At 41.6% G+C, this 22,646-nt stretch overlaps 1 protein-coding gene across 4 annotated transcripts in view; it reads left to right on the forward strand.

Annotated features, from left to right (window-relative positions):
• Ca5b (carbonic anhydrase 5B) overlaps window positions 1-22,646 on the forward strand; it is a 60,018-nt gene that overhangs the window by 12,671 nt on the left and 24,701 nt on the right. For 2 of the 4 annotated variants that reach the window (NM_001005551.3, NM_001434028.1), the window contains exons 3-5: window positions 10,385-10,582; window positions 20,388-20,506; window positions 21,982-22,077. In NM_001005551.3, coding sequence (NP_001005551.1) covers window positions 10,385-10,582; window positions 20,388-20,506; window positions 21,982-22,077 — 413 coding nt within the window. The remainder of the gene's footprint in view (window positions 1-10,384; window positions 10,583-20,387; window positions 20,507-21,981; window positions 22,078-22,646) is intronic. The other 2 variants (NM_001434027.1, XM_087599592.1) reach the window with 1 other exon arrangement.

Below are 22,646 nucleotides of genomic sequence, written 5' to 3' on the forward strand. Positions count from 1 at the left end.
CTTAAGAACTGTGAAGGTGACTGTAAAGACAGCAGACATGGAAAGTCCTTTTCCACCTGTTTTAGCGTGCTAAATGATAGCATGCTGAAAGGGAACAAGGGCTGTGAAGATGGTGAAATGTCTTCAAGTCTGGTATCTTATCTCATTCCCTTTGACTAAGGTTGACTTACAAACTACAAATTGTTGCAGTGGATTGATTGTCAGTCAGTTAGTCAGTCAGTCTGTCTGTCTGTCTTTTGAGACACAGTCTCTCTGTAGCCCTGGCTACCCTGGAACTCTCTCCGTAGACCAGAGTAGCCTCAAGTTCACAGAGATCTGCCTGCCTCTGCGTCCTGGGTGCTGGGACTAAAGGCGTGCACCACCACTGCCCAGGTGTTGCATTTCATCTTACGTTTATAGAATTTGCATATTAGGTTTTGCAAGTGAGCCATTGTGTTCATGCTCCAAAATATCCCGTGTGGCGTTATAAATCCAGGAGTTAATTCTAGCTGACCGTATTGCCAGTGTGTGCTCTGCTGTAACCATAGGAGATGAAATGAGGCTGCGTATATTCTTCCTTCAGTGCCCTGCTGCTCGCCTGAGTTATTGCCCATGTCATGGTGTTGCAGGGATTGTCTACCTTAGCACGGGTGCAGGGCTGTGGGGGAATATATTTACTCCCTTCATCCCAGGCTCCCATCAGCCCCCCCCCCCCCCAGTCTTAAAACCCAAAAGTAGACAGTTCTCAATGAATTCTAGGGAACAAAATTGCCCTCTGGAGAAGAACCGACCATTGAGATGAGGAGAAAGAATGCTGTGTACATTTGTGACACGGTTCATTTGAGTTTATGGGCAGATGAGGTCGCTAACTATTAGCACTGAAGAGGAAATTTCCACTCCCAGAAAACAAAACAACTCAACAAAGCACCATACAAACGTTTTGAATGCTGGTTTGCAGTGAGACCTAAGTTTCTCCCTGACTCCAGATGTAAAAGATAGGTAAAAGAAAAACATTTGCCAATGACAGTGTTAATCTCACTTAAGCCTGGGATTCTGAAACTGCTCTATAAATCTATGTTAACTGAAAGTTCCATTACTTTCAACCCTGGGTGTCTTCTCATTAAAACAAACTGGCCTGAGTCATAAAAAATTTCTGCTCGTTGGGTGTGGCTTCCTACAAGTATGCCCACATACTAGCCAGAGTGGCTTTCTGTGTATTCAGTACTTTGTGGTCTATGGCCTGAGGTGGAAAACATTAGTTATACCCATCCAGCTACTAAAGTTTTCTTCTTTTATTTTTTAGCAGAAGGTTAAAAGTTACACATCTAAAATCCCGTGTGCTGTGACGTTAGGACAGTATTTGCAGCAGATGGTAGTGACAGAGAGGGCCAACCTTCCTTGATTAAGACTCAGACATGTTGTTGTTTCTGAGTTTGTGGGGAAAACTGGGCAGTTTCCTTTTGTTTGACCCTTGGCACATAACAGCATCCCAACCCTTTTTTGGGCAGGAGAATATCTTTGCTGCCCCACTGATCATATTTCCCTGTCTGCAGACCTATATCCTACCCCTGCATAGTCGGAAAGACAATACTCATTGTTCCTGACAACTCAATAGCCTGCCAGAAGGCTGGCTACTCTGAGACAGGAAAGGATGTTAAAGATTAGAAATTCAGTTCTGGCTGCTTCTTTTTAGTGTCATAATCATTCTTATCTTCATCCTGTTTGTCATCTTCATAGATTCGGTACTTGTGTCAGAGGTCAAATCTGACCATTTTATCCACTGTTTGTCTGCTCTTACGTAGCTTCTGACTCCTATAGAGCCCAGGATGGTCTTGAGAAATTTTGGTTTTTGTTTTACATTTATTAATCTATCTATCTATCTATCTATCTATCTATCTATCTATCTATCTATCATGTATACAGTGTTCTGTCTGCATGTATGCTGTATGCCAGAAGAGGCCATCGGATCCTGTTACAGATGGTCACGAGCCACGATGTGGTTGCTGGAAATTGAACTCAAGACCTCTGTGCCATCTCTTTAGCCTTAGGCTGGCTTTGAAATTTGGATAATCTTCTTGCCTTAGTCTCTGGGTGTGCCAGTGTGACAGTCACACATCTGTACACCCAGCTTCCAATCTGACCTTTATAACATAAAACAGACCAAGGAATAAAGGAAGTAGGAGATTGTGGAAAATGCAGAAGCTCATCGCCATTCACCTTCTTTCCCTGCCAGTAATCATGGCTGTCTATTCAAATTTCGGTTTACTGTTTTCCTGAGATGTAATCAGGAACTCTTAAAGACTTAATAGACTGCATACCTATTGCCAGAGATGAAAATAAAATTAGTTTCTCTCAGAGTGCCATTTACCTTAATTGTTACATTAAAAAATTAGGCATAAGATGCTAAAACACAGGAAAATGAATTTGATGACTTAGTGATGTTTAATTAATGAAAGGCATAAAGAAGATGATGAACAATAAAAATGGGACAGATTTGTTATTACATTAGTGTTACTTAATGGTCTCCATCTTTCTCTAGTTATTTCTTTAGTCATTTGGATTTCGCTCTTTTTGAGACAGGGTTTCATATACTCCAGATCGGCCTCAGACTTTCTGTGTAGTTGAGTTTGCCTTTAAATTTCTGATTCTCCTGTCTCTATTTCTTGAGTGCTGGGATTACAGCTGTGTATCACATCTGCCTTCTTTTATACAAGGCAGAGGAACATTAAAATTATTGACCTGCACTATATCAAATACAGCCATTAAAAAAAACATGAAATTACAAAGATAAAACAAAAGAAGAAACAAATGACAAAAAGGAACAGAAAGAAATGTCACTAGTCTCATGTATTTACATGTCAATTTAAATTCATTAATATTTTAGAACCCTGTGTGCATAATAGTTGGCCATACTCGAAGTTTCCATCCTCAAAAGAAATTCTACTGAATGTTTCTGTATGGAGTTTTCACAACATTGTTTTATTTATGATGCTTGCTCAGGGGGCTACAGAGATTGCTTAACTAAGCTGCTCTTGCAGAAGACCAACACCCATGTTGGACAGCTCAAGCCCCAGAGGACCTGTCACCACCTTCTGGCCTCCTTAGGCACACATACCATACAGAGACACAAGAATAAAAATACATACATACGTATGTATGTACATAGATACATATATAATCTGATGGGGGAGAACAGCTTATTTAGGTAACTCTCTTTAAGAAGCTCATACTTGGGTATGTCTTGTTCTAGCCTTGTTTTTTTTTAATTGTAACTTCCATCCATAAAATTCTATATTAAACCAGTAGCAGTGGCACATGCCTTTAATCCCAGCACTTGGGAGGCAGAGGTACCAAATCTCTGTGAGTTCCAGACACACAGTAAGACCTTGTCTCCAAAAAAAAAAAAAAAAAAACCTACATTAAAAATGTCTTTTAACTTGAAGGGGCTCAAGACCCCATATGAACAACAATGCCAAGCAACCAGAGCTTCCAGGGACTAAGCCACTACCTAAAGACTATACATGGACTGACCCTGGACTCTGACCTCATAGGTAGCAATGAATATCCTAGTAAGAGCACCAGTGGAAGGGGAAGCCCTTGGTCCTGCCAAGACTGAACCCCCAGTGAATGTGATTGTTGGGGGGAGGGCGGCAATGGGGGGAGGATGGGGAGGGGAACACCCATATAGAAGGGGAGGGGGAGGGGTTAGGGGGATGTTGGCCCGGAAACCGGGAAGGGGAATAACAATCAAAATGTAAATAAGAAATACTCAAGTTAATAAAGAAAAAAAATTTTAAAAAAAGAAAGTAAAACTAAAAAAAGTGTCTTTTAATAATCTCCAGTTCTGTTAATAATCTCAGTTTAGCTGGGCGTGGTGGATGGTGGCTAAAGCTGTATACGGTAATCCCAGCATCAACAAACAAACATAATTAAACAGACAAAAATAAATCAATAAGCACATTTAAGACTTTGTTCTTTTATACATTTAATTTCATTATATTGATTCGTGTGTGTGTGTGTGTGTGTGTGTGTGTGTGTGTGTGTGTGCGCGTGCGTGCGCGTGCCACATGTGTGTGGGTGCCCTCTGGGGCCACAAGAGGGAATGAGATCTAATGGAACTGGAGTTACAGGTGGCTGTGCGTTTCCATGTTGGTGGTGGAAACCATGTTTGAGTCATCTGCAAGAAGGCAGGTGCTCTCCAACCTATTTAACGGTCCTTTGGTCGGTTGGTTGACATTGCCTTTTTATGTTTGATATGGCAGACAATGCTTGTGATTCCAACACAGGTATTCAGAAATGTAAAGCAGGAGGAGTGTGGATCCAGGCCAGCCCGTGTTACAGAGTGAGAACCTGTCTCAAAACTAAACCAAACCAAAACGACATTGTTGGGATGGAAATTGCGGACAAACCACACCAGGCCAACATGGAGAGGTTTATTGGGAGGGTGGGGACCTGGGGCAGGGGCCGAGAAGGAGAAGAAAGAGAAAGAAAAGAGGGGCAAGATAGGTCTGCCTTTTATTTGAAATGACAGAACCGCTCCCAGGTGAAGGTGGGAGCTGAACCAAAGGTATGCTGGGAATGTATGGCTGTTGCCATGGCAACAGATGTATAGGTGACCTGGTGATGTCACTGCTGGAGATGAAAGCAATTCCTGACAGCAACACACATTGATAACTCCTTGATGATAAATGCCCCGGATGTTTCAATTTGTATTTAAGACTGGGAGTTCACTGGAATTTCTTGAGTTTAAGGCCATCTCTGGCTCCTAGGAACTAACAGGAAGCCCTGGAGCTAGACACAGGGAATGCAGGCTTTATTTTCTGAGGTAACAATGCCATGTGATTCCACTGGTTGGTCAGTTCAGCTTCTGGGTTTCCCCCATAAGCCTGATAGTCCAGCAAAGCCATTTGTGCTTCTGTGACTGTCGGTAAAGCTTTAATGAGAGCCTGTGTACTCTGTTGTTCATACCCTGTCTTAAGGCCAAAACCTACTACGAAAGTCTTTGATTCTGTGGGAAAAGCACACTCCTCATGAAAAAGACAGGATAGAGAGGCAGTGTGGGTTAGAAAACAGAAAAGGAAATTAGTTTGGTGATGTATTTTTTTAATCCACTGTATTCTGGATGTTGATGTATTTAACAGGTAATTAGTGTAAAAATTATTCATAAATGGTGCTGCATAATAAATGAGTAACACGAACCATATGTGAGTCATGTAAGTAATTCTGTTTTCTAGTGACTTCACTTTTTTAAGTACAAATAAATGATTCAGTGGTTAATAACATTGACTGCTCTTCAAGAGGACCGAGGTTCAATTCCTAGCACCAGAGTTTGTAACTCTAGTCCCAGGCCACCTGATGTCTGATCTCTGCAAGCTCTAGGCATGCACACATTGCACAGACATAAATGTAGACAAAACCACATATATGTGGGCAAAGTACCCATATATAATTAATCAATCAATCAATAATAATTTAAAAGTACAAATTAGATAAGTTAATTCTAATATATTTTAGTTAACCTAGTGTATCAAAGATATTATACTTCTAACATGAAACCACTCTAAGAACTGTAAGTGAGTTTTTTGCATGATTTTGTGGTAAGCCTTTTGTGAAAGACCTTAGTGTCATTCATTTATAGCACATCTCCGTTTTACAGCAGCCTCTTGAGCTAAGCCAATATCACACTGAAAAGCTCCGGTGCAGAGAGGAACCAGAGCAATACTCTGAGCTATTCTAAATTCAGTGACAAAGTGCCCAAGGATGGGAGGGCAGAGAGGTGGGAGGAGCGGGGAGAACGGCATGTCTTTACAGGCTGTCTTCCTGTCCCAAAGCTGTATGTGTGTCAGGTAGCCCTGTTCCTTTCACTGAAATTCCATGTAGGTTCCATATCAACCACATAACTTCCTCCTCGTGTTGTCATTATATAAATACTCTGGGTTTCTAGAGCTTCCTCGTTTCAGTGGACTGCAGCAACTTGGGCCTGGACTGCTTTCTTTCTGGCCAACATCTGTAATGCTCGCCCCTGAATTTTCTTTAAGATTTGAGGTTATGATATAGTTACATTATTTTCCCCTTGCCTTTATTCCTCCCAAACCCTCCCATATATTCCTCTATTCCTCCTTGCTATTTTTCAAATTCATGGCCACACACACACACACACACACACACACACACACACAGAGTCTTAAATATGTAAGTACAACCTGCTCAGTCTGTATATTGTTACTTCCGTGTATGATTTCAGGGATGACCATTGGTATTGGATAGTCACTTGGTGTGCTCTTTCCTGGGGAAGACCATTTCTCCTGCTCTCAAGATTCCTCGGTCACCTGTACCTTTGTCTAGGGTTGAGTCCTTGTAATCTTTCCCCTGTCCACCATAGCACATCTGTTGCTGTGGTCCTTGTTTGGGTCATGTTTAGGCAGTCATGTTGCTGAGATTTTGTGTTTTGTTTTAACTAAAATTTTAAGAGTAAAGTTTTGTTTCAACAAGAGAGTGAGTGGAGGTGAGTAAGAGCAGACAAGTTGGGGGTGACAGAGCTTTCAGTGGGGGCTTAAACCAATCTACCTGGTGAATTTTTTTTTCTTTTGAGACATACTCACTATGAGAATCTCCATCGGAGATTCTCCATTCGGAGATGACCTTGAACTTTTGATCCTCCTGCTTCCATTTCCAGAGTGTTGGGGTTACAGGCATGCACCACCACACGTCATTTATGAGGTGCTGGGGATTGAAGCTACATGAATAAGAGTTAAGAGCAAATGTATGCTTAACATGGAATCTAAAGTTTAGAGGGGAGGAAGAGGTGCATTAGTACAGCCAGCCATGCAGGCAAAACAACCACATTCATAAAAGTAAAAAAAAAATCAATCTTAAGACAAATAAGTATTGGTGTTTATCAGCTGTAGAATCTTTTATTATAATAATAACTATATAATAAGTATCATTTGCAGTCCTGGGGATCGAACTTAGGGTACAATACCTGGGAGATGAACACGATACCACTGAACCACCACCACAGTGATTACAGATTCTCATGGACAAGCTCAGTCTACCAAGTTGAGCTGTAGTTGACCCAAACATTGCTGTTTTATTTACTATGAGAAATGTGAAGATAAGACCTCTTAGAACACAACACAATCCTCCTCTCTCAAGGGAGAAGAGTGCCAGGAACTCAGTTCCATCTGCTTTTTTGTTTAAAAGGAGAAAGCAAGGGAGAGGGGGAATTAAAAAAATGTAAGAGCTTAAGTTCCCGATGTCCCAATGAAATCTTTATCAAGGATGACAGAGGACCTTATTTTAGGGACTTGCTGACCAGCATTCCAGTTCTTCCGTCATCTTCACAGGAGATTCTCACTTGTTGGCTTTTGAATGGTCTTCTCAGGTATATTAGTGACTATCATAGGGACAAGAACAGGAGGTTTCCTTGGGTCGGGGAGCTTTGAAACTGAGTGGGCTGGGAATCAAACTTTGAGTTCATGTATAGTTGTGGGCTCTACATGAAAGCTTCTCAATTCTGGCCCTGCGGACATTTCCAGCAGTATAATCTTTGCCTCTCCTGTGTAGGGAAGGGTGTTTACCTGGCCTTTGTCCAGTAGGTGTCAGTAGAACCCTACTCCGAAGCACGGGCAATGGTCTCTTGGGGGCCTGATTCTTTCGCGTTGAGAACAGCTGGTCTACATGCTCAGGGATACTCAGTATACATACTGCTGGGGCACTTAAAAAAAACATCAGGCAAACAAAAAACTTAAAGCTAAAGTTAGGCGAATTTAGCTCTGGGCGGGTACTAAAAGGAGGTGAAATATCTTCTCCATAATAGCGAAGCAACGATAGGATTCTGTCCTTGTGTTACTAGGATGAGGATGGTACCAACGTATATGGGAGATTTTCCTGGCTAGCGGCACAGCTGTCGTAGACAAGGTGCACAGGACATTGGTACTAACTTCTGTCCATCTGTGTTAGCTCCCGCTTCTTAAAAAGGTTTTATTTGATTTTTATTTACGTATACTTTTATGTGTAATTTGTTATGTATGTATGTTTATGTACTTGAGGAAGTTCCTACAGGGGCCACAAGAGGGCGACAGATCCTCTCGAGCTGGAGTTACATGTGGCTGGAGCCCATTATGTGGGTACCTGGAACCAAATTCAGATATTCTGGACCCATGTCTGCAGCCTTCCTCTCTGGTTGGCCTTAAATCTGTCCATTCTTGGTGCTTCTATTTGTTTTCCTTTTATTGAAAATATTTTTTTTTGCCAGGAGATGATGGTGAACAGTTTCAATCCCAGTACTCTGGAGGCAGAAGGAGGTGGATCTCAGTGAGTTTGAGGGCAGCCTGGTCTACAGTGGGAGTTCCAAAACAGCCAGAGAGCCATGTTTCTGTCTCTCAGTAGAAAACAAAGAAGCTTCTATAATTGTTGGTGTTGTTGCTGCTGATGTTTTTGAGACAGGGCTATATAACCCCTATATAACCCTGGCTGTCCTGGATCTCACTACATAGACCAGGCTGGCATTGACTTCAGAGATCCATTTACCTCTGCCTCCTGGGTGCTGGGATTAAAGGTGTGCACTACCACCGTGCCTGGCATTTTTAATTAATTATTATCATTATTATTAGTTTTTATTTTCCAGGGCCTATTTAGCCTTGGCTGCCCTGTAACTCATTCTATGGATCAGGCTAGAAAACAGGCTTCTAAAATTATAATAAAATAATAAAAACTAACACATTGGAATAGGACGAAACACACAGAAGGAAAAGAGCAGAAGGCATAAAAACAAAACAGATGTAGATACAGCAGCCCAATCATTCACATACTTAGAACTCCCATAAAAACAATAAACTGTAAGCCATAATATATACACAAAGGACTTACAGGAGGAAAATGGAATATATATATATATATATATATATATATATATCATGTATATATAACATGTACATGTATATGTGTGTATATATACATATAGAGAAAGAGTTGGATATATATATGTATACATACATACTTACATATATATATATGTGTGTGTATGTAAGGCTACTCTTATAAGGACAACATTTAACTGGGTCTGGCTTAGAGGTTCAGAGGTTCAGTCCATTATCATCAAGGCAGGAACATGGCAGCATCCAGGCAGACATGGTGCAGGAGGAGCTGAGAGTTCTACATCTTCATCTGAAGGCTGCTAGCAGAATACTGACATCCAGAAAGGTAGAACTAGGGTATTAAAGCTCATGCCCACAATGACACACCCACTCCAACATGGCCACACCTCCAAATAGTGCCACTCTCTGGGCCAAGCATCTGCAACCCATCTCAGGTGTCTTTTGCCTCACAGAAGCTTTTTAGTTTCATAAGGTCCCATTTATTAGTTGTTGATCTCAGTGACTGTGGTAATGGCGTTCTGTTGAGAACATGTTTTCCTGTGCCAATGCATTCAAGGCCATTCCCCACTTCCTTTTCTCTCAGGTTCAGTGTATCCTGTTTTATGTTCAGGTCTTTGATCCATTTGGACTCGAGTTTTGTGTGGAGTGATATAGATCTACTTGGATTCTTCTGGGTGCAGCTATTCAGTTTGGCAAGGGAGACCACCCCAAACTGATAGGTGTGGGTTCCGTTCATCATTTCTGTGTCATTGAATAGGCTTCTATGTGTTCTTATCAGGAAGTCTGCGATATATTACTGCCAAAACCTCGGCTTGACTTTATGGAAGAAGGCATGGGCCAGATAGCCAGTAGGTGTTTTGGACAAACTGTATGTGTATACCTTAAGAGATAGTGTGCACATTCTTGTGGAAAAATGTGAACTTTGGGGACTTCAGCAATGCTGGTATTCACCCAGGTCTTAGAAGGTGGCTGCTTAGTCCTCACAGATGTTTATAGAGGCTAATGAAGCATGCACACTTATGTGACACAGTCATTGCCTAAGGGGCAGGCTACACCAGCCGAACAACCGACGATACTGAACTAAAGGGTGCTTCCAACAGTTTTAACCCTGTTTCCTTTGTTGAGATAAAGTCCCTTATTGAAGGTTCACTTGACTTTGTTTAGGTGGTTGGAGGTCAAGGAATTGCAATGAAACAAAGAACACCATTTGTGAAAACTCTTTCTATACTCTACTCTCCAGATATTGTGCCGATTCCTCAGAACAATGGCACTGGCTTCAGATCACATTAGCAGACAGGCTGAGATGAGTTGGTTTTCTGAGGTGACAGAATGAACACTCCCCCACAAGGTGTTCTCTGACCTGCCATGATCTGCTTTCTTTACACAGTTGATTAAGGCCCCAAATAACTAATTTCTGAGACTGTGAACTGTCTTTGCCCTTTGGGGTCTTCCCAAATGGGATGGTCTTATGTGTAGTACTAGGTAGCAGTTGCTTTTGCTAATTGCCTGGACTTGCTCTTTCCTAGTACCTCCACTCTGGGAGAACTTGGACCTTGTTCCTGCTGGTGATCGGCAGTCACCCATCAACATCCGATGGAGGGACAGTGTTTATGACCCTGGCTTAAAACCACTCACCATTTCTTATGACCCAGCCACCTGCCTCCACATCTGGAACAATGGGTACTCCTTTCTTGTGGAATTTGAAGATACTACAGATAAATCAGGTAAAGGAAAGATCTGGGAGTCATTTGTATAGTGAAAAGAACTACATTATATCAAAATAGAGCACATCTGGAGCTGGAGAGATGGCTTAGAGGGTATGAACAGTGACTGCTCTTCCAAAGATCTTGACCATCTATAATGAGATTTGCTGCCCTCTTCTGGCATGAGGCATATATGCAGGCAGAATACTGTATACATAATAAATAAATCTGAAAAAAAATACATCATGTATTCTCTATCTCCATGGTACTAGTGACCTTTTTATTAACAGTGGCATGAAACAAACTCACGTTTACTTTTTCAATACATGTAAAATGTTTTTATAATCATTTGTTTCCATCCAATTTAAGTGATATTTTATTGCTTACATATGCATTCTATGTCCACTATAAAAGAGAATATGTGAAATTTAACTTTGCTAGAAATTTATTTTCTATGTATATATTCAATATGTACAACTTTCCCTCTGCTTTCTGACTTTACATGAATCATCATATTAAATAGAAATATTAATCACATTTAACGTATCAGATTGCAATTTGCCTGAAATGGGGCAAAAAATAATATTTATGTATTTGCTAGATTATGGTTTTAAATAGTTAAGACACGTCACATATTAGAGAAGGAAGAAACTTACATTGTGCTAGTTTTGTTAAAGTGTATTACTTAGGTCTGCCAGGTGTGGTGACATACACCTTTACTCCCAGTACTTGGGCACAGAAGCCGGTGGATCTGTGCGTTCAAGGCCAGTCTGGTCTCCATAGTGATAACCAGGCTAGCCATGGCTACATGGTAAGATCCAATTCAGACAAAACAAAACAACAACAGAACACTGTGGATTTGATGATGTCTACTAACTACTACTCTGAAACAATTATTATTCAAAATAGTATAGCTAATAGAGTGGTTGTCAATTAGGGGCAGTTTGGACACCATCCTCCGATTGCTTCACTCCTCCCCAGGTCCCTGGACTGGGGATTCTTGGAAAACTCTGTAGGCATTTTGAGTATTCCAACTAGTAGCAAAGGAGAACAAAGGTAGCATTTAGTGATTCAGGACCAGGGATGGTACTCAATGTCCTACAAGGCACACAGACCACCATTCATGAAGATTAGCAGACACCAGATACCATTCAAACTGATGTTGACAGCTCCTGAGCTCAGAGAAAATGGCTTTCTTGGGCTGGAGAGATGGCTCAGTGGTTAAGAGCACTGACTGCTCTTCCAGAGGTCCTGAGTTCAATTCCCAGCAACCACATGGTGGCTCACAACCATCTGTAATGAGATCTGATGCCCTCTTCTGGTATGTCTGAAGACAGCTTCAGTGTACTTATATATAATATATAAATAAATAAATCTTTAGAAAATGGCTTTCTTTCATGAATATGAGGCGATTCTATTACAGTGATGCTGGATAAATTAAAAAAGTGTAACTTAAAAAACATACACATAATTAATTGGCGTGCAGATCTCAGCTACTCCTTTGTTTATTTGCATTTGCTTGTAATTCTTTGGTGTTTAGATATGGTGCTCTGGTCCTTTTGGCTCCATGGAGAGCAAAAAGACCTCTCTTCTAGGTCTCCCTGTCTCTATCTCTTCTTTCTAGCATCCTTCTCTGCTATGATTTAGGAAGTATCTAAACCTGTCTTTTTGGACTAAAATGTCCATACACACACTCTTCTCTGTTTTGCTCTGTGTAGGTACATGTGTGTGCGCTATGTGTATAGTAGTATACGCAGGCATGTGTAATATATGTAGATATGGGTACCTGTGTACATGCATACAGAGACCAGGAAAGGATGGTAGTGGCTTCCTCTATTGGTAGCCACCTTATTCCCTCCACATGGGGGTCTTTCACTGAAGCCAGTGCTTTCATTTCAGCAGACTGGCCAGCCATTGGACTGGTGAGACCTTCTTTCTCTCATCAGTGCTAGGGTTACAAGCAAGCCTAGCTATGCCCAGGTTTTTTTTAATGGATGCTATCTAGGGTTTAAAACCTGGGTCTTAATGCTTGCACAGTAACTCCTTTTACCCACTGAGCCATCTTTCCACCCTGCCCTGCTTTTTTCTTTAGAGTAGACACAGCCCTGTGCCCCAATCCTGAATGTGTTACTTATCATGCCTCAAACTAAGAAGGAATTTGCTTCTTTTCCTTACAGATTTATGGACTTTGTTTTCATAATGTCCACCAAACTCTAGAGTCTGTTGCCATTTACCTGGAAGTCTATTACCCCCCCATGTGTAAGAATTCCAGAAAATTTCAAAACAGCAAACTAAATCTCGATGTCCCCTGGGACTATACTGGAGCTCCAGTGTCATCTCTGTCAGAGCAGTTGTGGGTGTCTATCCTTATAGTTCACTCTGGGTACACTACAAAGTCCCTTCAGAGCTGAGTCTATCACAGTTCCTGGTAGTCTGTCTTTTCTTCTGCAGGTTCTAGGGTATTGGTGAGCTGCGAAAGCCCTTGGTAGACCTAGCGTGTGGACAGTTGTCATGCTGCATTGAGTGGGGAATCTTAAGAAGCTGGTCAATAGGTTTTCTTAACAAAATGAGTTAAAGCCAAAAGCGTTCAGAGTTAAATAGCTGTGACTCAGTTTTGTTTTGTTTTTTAGACTGGATCTCATGTACTTGAAAGTAGCCTCCAACTTTCTATGTAGCCAAGGATAATCTTGAACTCCATGTCCTCCAACCTCTGCCTCTCAGGTGTGCCACAACTTGGCTTCAATGGCTGTTTTTTTTTTTTTAAATTTAAGTTTGTCCTTTTCTTTCAAATTGTAGATTTAAAAAGTTGTATTCTGTTCATTTGCGTGTGTTGTGTCAGGTGGAGACAAATGACTCATGTTTCTCTTGCAATAGGTAATCAGGGACTATAGAGCTGCCTGACTAAGACCCCTCAGGTCCTGCCTCCCTGACTGAGTGGATGTGTAAAAGTTGGTCCTATGGTTTGGTCATATTTGTTTTTATAAGCATGCAAGAAAATTTCTAAAAAAGTTACTTATTTTTCACTTTCTTGGAGAAGGCTAAAAAATGTCACCTCTTTTTATAGTGTTTGATTATTATTTCCTATAGAATACCATCAATCTCTAGTAATTACCTGACTTTCTGTCTCCCTCTTTTTTTTCCTTTCAGTGACTGACTGCCTCTTAAATTCCTGCTTATTCTTCATTGTTATTTCTTCAACCTGTTTCAAAAACAATCCATAGCACTTAAAGAGGGAAAAGTTAGAGCCAATGAGCAAACAATAAAGAAAACAATGAAAGGAAGCAAAGACATCCTAGAAATGATGAAAAGCAAGAAACAGTTCTAGAAGGAGCACCTACCTTATGGATATCAAAATAGTATATAAACGAAAATGCCCCACGACATGCTGCTGCTGCAGAGTATGTTGTAAGATCCGGAGTAAAGTGGAGGAGAAGGAGCCAGGGAAGTTATGGAGCAGAAACACCTTGGCAGCCCTTACAGGATGCAGCTGGAGGAGCATTTGGAGGGAAGACGTAGATGAAAAGGTCCATAGCAGAGAGGAGCATTGTCCCATCACTAAACTTTCCTTCCCACCCTAGGACATTGCAACAGAAGAGGAAATTAAACCCAAAGCAAGAAAGAAGGACATGATAACAAATTGAACGGAAAATCAATGGGACAATTTCCAAAGTGGGTCTTTGGAGGGCCAAGCGAGACTTGAGAGAAGACCACTAAAATCTGGGATGACAAAAGGGCCTGCTCTTTTCCTGGGAGCAGGGGCCAAAGTAGGGGTTGCCTCCTATCTCTGTTAGACAGGCATTTTTCTTTAATTCTCCTTTATTCGTTGGACGTAACATTAGGTTTCATAAAGATAACTTAAAAGGATATCATATATTTTAAGCATAGGGACCCGGTATCCCACTCCTTCTCCATCTTCCCTCTTGCTACTTTTCCCCTTCCATATATGTATATTTACATGGTTTTATATATCTATAAAAATAGTATCCACAAATAATTACTTATCCTTCTGAGTCTGGCTTATTTCAAGATTCACGCCCATTATTTTCCAGCAAATGACACAATTTTCTTACTCTTTGTAGCTGAAAATGCGCTCTCTCTCTCTCTCTCGCTCTCTCTCTCCCTCTCCCTTTTCAAGGACATTTTAATTTAAAATTTATTATTTTATGTGTATGGGTGTTCAGCCTATGTCTGTCTCTGCAATGTGTGAGTTCAGTGCCTACACAGGTCCTAAGAGGGCATCGGATCTGGAAGTGGAGTTACAGATGGTTGTGAACCACCATATCGGTACTGAGAATCAAACCTTGGTCCTCTGGAAGAGCAGTCAGTGCTCTTAACCACTGAGCCATCTCTCTAGCCCCTTAAGGTCAAATATTGCTACTTTTGAGTTCATTTGGGGGCAAGAGTGCTTATTTGTTTGAGGTAGGGTCTCATGTAGCCTTGAATTCCTGATTCTTCTGTTTTAAACTGGTGAGTGCTAAGATTATAGGCATGCACCACCATGCCTGCTGTGTTGTTGACGTTTATACAAGGTAAAAGGGATCTACTTCCATTCTCCTGTGTGTGGATATTTTCCCAGCCCCATTTGTTGAAGAAGCTATGGAGAGAGTTTTTATTTAAATTTGAGTCAAGTTTGTGTGTGTGTAAGATCCCATTCTAGGCCTTCCAAAGTTCTTTTTCTCTAACTGACTGAAGGGGAGTGCACAAATGTTTTCTTTGAGAATGTCTCTTCTACAAGGGCTTCAGCACGGGGTCAAAGTTATCCAGGCACTCAAAAGAGAAACAGGAAGAAGGTTTGACTCCTGCCTTACGGAGTTTATAGTACAGTGAAAGGGGTACTGCTACTGTACAGAAGTAAGAGCTGTGACATATATATATATGTCCTGGAAGAGGTGACACATAGGGGATTTCCACATTAACAGAGGTGTGAGGCTGTGTGATGTTTGTAGTGTGTGTCAGTTATAGGCAGGAGGTGGTATCAGGGCAAGTTAATAGGTATGGCAGGGGCTGGTTAGGGGAGGGTTGTATATACCATGCACACAGACTAAAAATCTGGACACAGCTTAGCTGGGTGCTCTTCACCTGATTTTCTCACAAGGCTGTAAGCACGTATCATTATATCTCCATTTTTATCTCAAGGTTCCGTAGGCAAAGGATTCTTTTGCAAACTCACTCAAATGGTGATAGCTAGAGACCACCTCATTTTCTTGTCCTGAAGACTTTCTCATAGGACCACTTATCACGTGACAGGGGGCTCCATCAAGCTTTGCAAACAAGCATATGAGAAAAGTCAGGGAGGGCAAGTAGGATGACAGGCAGTCTTTTTTATAACCCAATCCCCAAAGAGACATCCTGTCAATTCCTTATTTAGAAACATGTGGTGAGTCTCAGTTAACACCCAGGGGAGGGGATCATACAACTGTATGAATACCCAGGGATGGGGATGACTGGCCATCAAGTTATAGGTTGACAGCACAGGTGGCAAATGATGCTGCTGGGTAAGGCTTCTCCTTGGTTCTTGTCTTTGAAAAGGAAAGAATTCAGGTGAAATGTAGACAGTTCAAGCAGAAGCTTATTTAAGTGAAGTAAAGCAAGCCGTACACTCAGAAGAGAATGAGGCAAACCAAGATGGACTGAAGGTCGGGTACCAGCACTACATTGAATTTTAAAGACATTTTAATCAATATTTATGAGGTGGGTGCCATATTCATATAAGTAAGGTGACAATTAGTCCCCTCTCAAATCATGGTAGGCCAGATCTCCCTTTTAGGGTATTTCTTCCCATGATCCTCTTAAAAGGGAGCATCAAAACTACCATGTGTGACTGGAGCCATGGCTCATTGAGTACTTACTGTCTTTCCAGAAGATCTGGGTTCAGTTCCCAGCACCTCCATGGTGATTCTCAACCACCCGTAACTCCAGTTTCAAGGCATCTGACACCCTCCTCTAAACACCACGGGCAGCAAGTACTCATGTGCTTTACATCCATACATGCAGGCAACACACTCATCCACATAAAATAAAAATGACTCTTTTTCTAAAAACTCGCAGTGCAAGTGATCCTGTGTGAATCCCGGAGCTTGTAAGCAGACTCTTTGCTAGTGAGCACGTCTGGCAACTGAGGAAATTCACCAGGCATTGCAAACAAGCAAGCCAGCAAGGTGGAAGCCAGTCCCTTTGTTTTCTGTGGCCTGGGTTTCTGATATATGGGGACAAACCTAACTGTAGCTTTAAGAATATTTAGCTCCAAAGGGGCATTCAGAACCATAGGAGGTTGGCTCCCAATGTGCAGGTTCAGTTCATTGGTTTCCTCCCATCTCTCCTACTTCCCAACACACAATACACAATTCCCAGCATACAGCTGCTGTTTCTTTGGTTACCTCATATCTAACTCCTTGCCTATCATGGGTCTCAGTGACAGGTAGACAACTAGTTCACACCACACTTCTTTTCCTTCAGAGTGCACCCTGCCAATCATATTATGTGGTAGAACACTTCCTGCCTTGCTTCTCCCAATTGTACAGTTGACATAGATCTGATGCTAAGCACACAAAGTGCCAGAGATAATTTTGGTCCTCAAACCTCTTTGGGCCCAGGGATCACAAACATGGTTAAATCTACAGGCCATGGAGCCAATGAGAATTAATGAGGCTGGCAGAGTTTGAGGAACACGTCAACCAAGGAGAATATGTAAGTCTACTTCAAGGGGGCAGCTTTTTCACTCACCCAACATGATGTCCAGTGAGATTGTGTACCCATCATGGCCAGGGGAGTTTCACTGATGTAAGTCAGGATGAAAATGTGTATTTTTGTATGAATTTATCTGGCTTTAACTTATTTTTCCCATTTCCATGTTTTGTGTATGTGTATGGTGTGAGGGATTTTGTTGTTGTTTGTTTTTGTATACTCGTGGTAGCACATGTACATGTGGAAGCCTAAGGTTGATGTCAGAGGTCATCCCCAATCATTCTTCCTCCCTTTTGATTGGTCTCTCAATTAAAATGAGAGCCTGCTACTAATGCTAGTCTTGCTAGCTAGCTTGTTCTGGGGATCTCCTGTCTATGCCTTCCTAGGCTGGAATTACAGCTAGGTCATACTGTCACCGAAACAGGCCTGACACACATGGGGAATCTCAGCACTTAGGCAGTGGGGGCAGAAGGATCAAAAGTTCATAGTCATCCTCTGCTATGTAGTGAGTTGCAAGCCAGCCTCTACTACATAAAACCCTATTTCCAGAAAAAAATGATTGTTTTCTTTTTTTAGGAGGAGTGTTTTTATTTCAGTTCATTATAATATTGTGCTCCTATTAAATTAAAGATTTGGGTCACTAATTACCTCACCCCTGCCCTCCAAAGAAAACTTATCCTTGGTAACTTTACCTGCTTAATGAAAATGTCTCCCCCTCCCACCTCCCATGTTTTTTTCAGATAGGGTTTTAACTATGTAGATTCCCAGAGATCCACCTGCCTCTGCCTCCTGAGTGTTAGGATTAAAGGTGCATGCCTACCACACTTGACCTCAAATTTTTTCAATTTTATTAATAATTTTATTTTGTTTTTACTTCTTTCTCTCTTTTCTAATTGGATGTTTTACTTGTTTACATTTCAAATGTTATCTTCTTTCCTCCTTTCCCCTCCACAACCCCCCATTCCATCCCCTCTTCCCCTGCTTCTATGAGGGTGCTCACCAACCCACCCACTCTCACCTCTCTGCCCTGGCATTCCCCTACACTGGGGCATAGAGCCTCCACAGGAACAAGGGCCTCTCCTCCCAGTGATGCCAGATAAAGGCATCCTCTGCTACATATGCATCTAGAGCCACCTCCATATGTACTCTTTGGATGGTGGTTTAGTCCCTGGGAGTGGGGGCTCTCAGGGGTGGGGGCTTCGGTTGGTTGATTTTGTTCTTCCTATGGGGTTGCAAACCCCTTTAGCTTCTTCAGTCCTTTCCCTAACTCTTCTACTGGGGTCCCCATGCTCAGTCTGATGGTTGGTTGTGAGCATCTGCATCTGTATTTGACATGCTCTGGCAGAGCCTCTCAAGAGACAGCTATATCTGGTTCTTGTCAGCATGCACTTCTTGGCATCAGCAATAGTATCTGGGTTTGGGATCTACAGATGGGCTGGATCCCCAGGTGGGGCAGTCTCTGGATGGCCTTTCCTTCAGTCTCTGCTCCATTCTTTGTCCGTGTATTTCCTTTAGACAGGAGCAATTCTAGGTTAAAAATTTGGAGATGAGTGGGTGGCCCCATCCACCAACCAGGGGCCTTGCCTAACCTCAGGATATGGTCTCTACAGTTCTCCCTCCCCTTTGTTGGCTATTTCAGCTAATCGCATCCTTGTTGGGTCCCGGAAGTGTCCTGCTTTCCTGGCATCTGGGACTTTCTGGTGGCTACCCCCAGTTCTCCATTCCCCAATTTTTGAGGAAGAAAGCATGTGAGAAATTTTGAGAGGCCAGTGGGATCCAGAGCTAACCACTGCATAATACATCAGTGTATTTGGTCCTAGGGATTGCCAGACTCCATTATTTGTGGACATAAGTAGCAATATTGAATATTTTTACATTGTATTGATTCCACTGGTGCCCAGAAAAAAATAATTTCAACAAAACATCCTTTGTTTATTATTCATCACTAAAGACAGTGGCAAATGGTGTGATGGCTCCCATGGTTTATTCTACCTGAAGGGAGCTGGGTGGTAATTGTTATGTTTCTTATTTTATTGACAATAACAATATATGCCGATGAGATACAGTGTGGTATTTGGTGTATGTAGATATTGTTGAATGAGGATATTGAGTTAGTTAACATACCCATCACCTCACATGCTATTTATTTGTAGTGAGAGCATTTAGAATATATTCATTTACAACATTTGGAATTGATGCTACTACTCACTACGGGTACCATGCTGTGTAGTAGGTCTTGAAAATGTAACTCACTTATCTAACTGAAACTGTGTACTCTTTGGCCACATTTCCCTGGTGGTAAGTTTTGACTTGCAAACTTCCTATTCCATTTCAACAAAAGTGAAAAAGAAAAACACTAGTATGTTCAAATCTTGGGGAGAGGGGCTGGAGGGTACTCAGCAGTTAAGAACACTGGTTCTTCTAGAGGAAGTAGGTTTGATTTATAGCATCTATTTGATGGCTCACAATTATATGTAAATCCATTTTGAAGGGATCTGATACCCTCTTCTGGCCTCCATAAGTACTGGGAACACAAGTGGTGCACAGACAAATATGCAGACAAAACGCCCATTCACATAAAACAACCTTTTAATCTGAAAAAAGTAGTCAAACCAAAACCAAACAACCAAAAAGAACCCCAAAGTTGAAAAGAGCCAGACATGGCGATGCCTGCCCTTAATCCATGCATTCAGAGGCAGAGGCAGGTGGATCTCTTCCAGTCTGAGGCCAGCCTGCTCTACAGAGTAAGTTCCAGGCCACCCAGGGCAACATAATGAGACCCTGTCTCAAACAACCCTGAAAGTTGAAAAGGAAGGTGTTAGTGTATAAAGAAAGAAAAAGAGCGGGGCTGGTGAGATGGCTTAGCTGGTAAACACGCTCTCTGCCAAGAGAATACCGTACATGTTTACAGTATCTTTTGTCTGCAGAGTTTACATTCCTCCAATTGAATTGGGTAAATCCACCAAGAGAAATTTGCATTGTATTCCACACAGTGGAAAACCTGAGGCCAAAATCTACAGAAGCAAAAATTAGTGAAGCTGTGTAAAGTGAACTTTATCTATGTTATATCATACTCCGAATTATTCAAGGGCAAGGCCCACCTTTTCCGGGTGTTCCCTGAATTGATGGGTGTGTCTTTCAGTAATTGAGGGAGGACCCCTGGAACATAACTACCGACTGAAGCAGTTTCATTTTCACTGGGGGGCCATCGACGCTTGGGGCTCCGAGCACACTGTGGACAGCAAATGCTACCCAGCAGAGGTATGTTTCTTTTCCTTCTATTCTTTTCTTTCTTTTTTGTTTTGAGACAGGGTATTCTTGTAATCTTGGCTGTCCTGGAGGTCACTATGGAGACCAAGTTGGTTTTGAACTCACCGAGATTTCTCCTGCCCCTGCCTCCCCTGTGCTGCAATTAAAGGTGTTCACACCTGGGTTGAACAGCAAAGGTTTTAAAAGGTCCTAAAGGCAATGGATGTGGAAAGATGGGGGATTGTTCTGAGGTTTCTAGTTCAAATAAATTATCAGCAAGTCTCAGGCGATGCTTTAAATCCGATTTAGCTTGTTTGGGGACATACTTCAGTCTTCCCATCTTAGACATGTAAAAATTATATCCATTCTAAATAGCATACATGAAATAAACCACAAGAAGATAAAACTGAGTTCTGGGGCAGGAGAAATAGGTCAGCAGTTAGGAAGAGCCCTTGTCCTCTGACCTGAATTCAGTTCCCAACATGCACCTGGTACCTCAACCATTTATAACTCCAGTCCCGGATGATCTGATGCCTTTTTCTGGCGCTAACAGGCAGCAGGCATATATTCATGTTACACAGCCATAGATGCAGGCAAAAGAGTCATCTACATAAAATAAAATAAATAAATATTTAAAGTTACAACTGAATTCTTTCCGAATTCTGAGTTAAGTGCAATTATTCCTAGAGACATGAGCTACGTAGAGCTGTAAGGCTGGATTTATCCAAGAGGGAAATAGTGGGAGCCTAAGTGACTGACAGCGATGGCAAAAGAAAGAGAGAGAAACAGGAAAAGTAACAAAAGGTTCTGAAATCAAAAGACCAAAGCACCAGAACATACAGATGCGCTCCTTTTCAGGAGAGGGGGAAGCTAACTAGGGCCTTGCAGGGGCTCACTTGGGAGGCCAGGCGATGATGAAGCTGTGGTTTGAGAATGGTGGTGAAGAATAATTGCTATGGAAACGCACGCTGAGCACAAACAAATAGAATTTCTCCATGCAACTTTTCCCATAATTTAGTTTCAAATGTGATGCTAAAAGGGAAAACATTCTAAGTGATCGTCCCTCCAAGAAGAAATTTGTCTTTAGTTCCCATCTAATTTTCACAGGGAGAGTGCATTTCTCTTAATATAAACTTCTTCTCTCCTTTAGATGCAAATGGATTTGGGATATTAGTATTTCATGCAAATCAGGATGGGAATGAAGAAATATTGATCCCTCTCTGCAAAGTTACTTTCCTATGTGAATTTTATTTTTTCTCCGTTAACAAACCCTCTTCTTCCAAAGTAATATTGCTCTTCTTGCCACAAAGCCTTCTTCTCATTCTTTATGTTGTTCTTAGTTCACACCAGACTGTCATATACATCTCAGTGGCTCTATTTTGGCTGATGAAACAAGATTAAATGTTTCATGTTGGATGGGGTTGTCATTTTGGACCAATCCTACACGGTCATGTATAAAGCCATTTCTTTTTTTACTCTTGTTTCAGCTGCACTTGGTACATTGGAATGCAGTCAAATTTGAAAGTTTTGAGGATGCAGCACTGGAAGAAAATGGCTTGGCTGTGATAGGTGTATTTTTAAAGGTAAAAACAAAAATTCAAGCTGGATGTGGTGGTGCACCTTTAATCCCAGCACTTGGGAGGCAGAGGCAGGCAGATCTCTGAGTTCAAGGCCAGCCTGCTCTACATAATGAGTTCTGGGACATCTAAGACTGTAGAGAGAGACCCTGTCCCAAACAAACAAACAAACAAACAAACAAACAAAAACTCATCTTTACCAAGTTCAAATGATATATTGTATCACTGAAAAGATAAAACATTCTAAGTTATTTATTTGAAAAAAAATTAGAATTAAGAGAAAAAATCTGTAGAGATTGCTTAGTAGTTAAGAATAATTGCTATTCACATAGAGGACCCAGTTCAGTTACCAGCATACATATCCACCAACTTATGACTGCCTATAACTCTGCCTCCAGGGGTATTGAATGCCTTCATTCGTATGTACATCAACCTTCTCGTCTCGTCTCGTCTCGTCTCTTCTCTTCTCTTCTCTTCTCTTCTCTTCTCTTCTCTTCTCTTCTCTCCTCTTCCCTTCTCTCTCTCTCTCATACACACACATTCTCATTCTCTCTCTCTCATACACACACACTCTC

The sequence above is a fragment of the Rattus norvegicus genome, chromosome X (genome assembly GCF_021556685.1).
Source record: "Rattus norvegicus strain SHRSP/BbbUtx chromosome X, alternate assembly SHRSP_T2T, whole genome shotgun sequence".
Lineage (NCBI taxonomy): Eukaryota > Metazoa > Chordata > Mammalia > Rodentia > Muridae > Rattus > Rattus norvegicus.